The 2,591-nt window shown below is 41.8% G+C and overlaps 1 protein-coding gene across 1 annotated transcript in view; it reads left to right on the top strand.

Moving 5' to 3' along the window:
* The first annotated feature begins 317 nt into the window (after nt 1–317).
* LOC116705693 (homeobox protein Hox-D9b) overlaps nt 318–2,591 on the top strand; it is a 3,340-nt gene continuing 1,066 nt past the window's right edge. Inside the window, exon 1 of the mRNA XM_032542050.1 lies at nt 318–1,057. Within this exon, the coding sequence (XP_032397941.1) occupies nt 388–1,057 (670 nt within the window). The 5' untranslated portion in view covers nt 318–387. The remainder of the gene's footprint in view (nt 1,058–2,591) is intronic.

A 2,591-nucleotide genomic window follows, 5' to 3' on the forward strand; every position in this document is an offset into this window, starting at 1 on the left:
ACACATACACACACACACGCACACACACACGCACGCACACACACGAGCCCTTGTAAACTGCTACTTTTTTACTGTGCTTGTAAAACGGTGTTTCAAGTAGGGTACAGTTTTAAAAAAAACGATGCTACATTCAGGCCCATCTGGCAGCAGACTAGAAGGCTTTCCATCACCTTTTTGAGCACAAAAGAAATGTTTGATTTATTTCCTATACTGGGTAAATACAGTCTAACCATGTGATCCGCGTATAACCAATGGGCAGCCGAGAAGACGGTAAGGCTGGAAAAAAAAATACTACCATTTTAGGGGAGGATGTAAGCCACTATACCAGCCCATCTAACGTTTTACAGTCGCACTTAAGTGTCTTTTTATTGAAATAATAAAATAAACATGTCGCTAACGAATTATTATTCCATGATGGGGATCCAGACTGAGGAGCCGTACGGTGCACATTTCATCCCAGGAGGCTTGCAGGGTTCGACGGCCGGCTGCGCAAAGCCAGCCCGGAGAGCGGAGGATGAGGAGGGGACCCCCGGTTCACACATTCCAGATTTTTCCCATTTTTCGAGCAAACACACGAGCTTAAACGGCTTTTCTCCCTGGGCAAACAACTCTACTTCAACTTCGCCCTCTTCTCCGCAGCTGCAGTCCACCCCCGGTCTTTTTCACCCACATCACCTCCTGAGCCACCACCACCCATACTACGGCCCGCAGACGCAGACCCACACCGAACACCTCTCATCCGCGGCCGCTGCCGAGGGCAGGTTCGTCCGCTGTTGGGAGGGGGCGACTCCCTCATCGGAGACTTCTCTGTCACATGCGCCGGTCATTTTCCCCGGGTGTGTCCCCGCTCAGGGTGACCTTTCCAACGTGAGCCCGAGGTATGAGGCTGTTAAACCCGAGAGTTCACCGCCGTCACATGACAGCCCCGAAGATTCCAGCTTCGCCAGCCCGACTGAGGTGGTCCTCGAGCGGCTTGGCACGGCGAAGGAGCTGGGAAGGAAACCGGAGCCCAAAAAAGTGGACGAGGAGAGAAAAGCTAAGCCACAGCTTGACCCGGGTAAAGACAGATAGAAACTACCAAACTCAGGGATATTTGTTAGCGTTTAAGAAGTGGCAAAGGCTACACAGGTGTGTAGTTGTGAGTGTGTGAAACAGAGAGAGAATGTGGCCTAAGTAGCTTAAGTAAGTGTGTGTGACTTTTATAGCCCTATAAATGTCTTGTAAACAGTAAAATGTAAAACTTTATTGTCCATTAAAATAATTAAGGTGCTATTGCTGTTATTTAACAATTTGTCACTAAAGAGAAAACGCAGGCTTGCGCTGCATTTCTCTGATTGAATTTGGATTTGATAAGTTATTCAATTTATTTTTCTTGCAGCTAATGCTCGAAGCGTAAAAGTATTCATATGAGTATTTATATATTTACATAGGCCATTGTATAAACATGTCTATCCAAAATGACCTTAATAATTTAAAAGCCCTTAATTGTTTGTAGCTTGCACAGGAGCAACTTCATAATGTGACATTCCTCAAACGGCAACAAATATCCTTTATAATAATACTATTTTTTAACTATAGATCCACAGAAGTATATGCTTTTGAAAAAGTTTGAATTAGCCTAAACAAAAAGCACAGAGGAACACCACGTGAAGCAAAACAATGTGACTGGGCTTCTAATAATAATAATAATAATAATAATAATAATAATAATAATAATAATAATAATAATAACAGGCCTGCATTTTATTTGCAATTTATATTTGCTATATCATTTTGTACATTGTAACTCTCCGTAAATGTAGGCTATTGGTTTAATGTCAAAATGTGTCCAACTGAGTAAAGCACTATGACCTACTATTAACTTTTTGTGTCAGAAATTAGGGTTCAAAGTTTTTGAATAGCCAGGGTTCATCTAAGAGTTCTACTGTTGGAAAACAAAGGTTTTCAGGAGATGTGCCAACCTCAGTCGAGGTATGCGTGTAGGACTACCACTCTAAAGCCAAAGGACTTGTTGCTGTCTTGCTGGCTGTCTAAGAACTATAATTTCACAGCACTCTCTGGCTGCTTTACTTTTTGTAGGCGACCAATAGAACATTTCAGATCAATCAAATGTTTAGATATCCTAACTGCAGTTTCATAATTCTAAAAATGAGGCTCAGTTTGGCTTTTTCCCAAGGCTGGCTGCACTTACAAAGAGATTTAGACTTTATTGGGCACTCTGCTGTATTTATTGCTGCTTGCTGTCCTTCCAAAAACGTTTTCATCCTAAATAAAAGGTATAGGCTATATGGCTCTATCATTAACCACAAACATAATTTTACACAATGTCACATTATGTTAAATTATTAAAATGAAGGAAGGGTAAAACGAGGGCATACACAAACCAGATCCTCATAAACCTGAGTTACTGAGTAAGCTGTCTTTATTTACGCGGCTGTGTTTTGAGCATGTGGTATTGTTTCTTTTTCTAATGAGCCAAAAGTTGCAGGCTCATAAAATTTGTTCCTGAGAATATTTTCTCTGATATTTATGTTAGTCTTTGAACTTCTCCGCACACACACACACACACACACACACACACACGCACACAC

This window comes from Etheostoma spectabile, chromosome 17, assembly GCF_008692095.1.
Source record: "Etheostoma spectabile isolate EspeVRDwgs_2016 chromosome 17, UIUC_Espe_1.0, whole genome shotgun sequence".
Taxonomy (NCBI): Eukaryota; Metazoa; Chordata; class Actinopteri; order Perciformes; family Percidae; genus Etheostoma; species Etheostoma spectabile.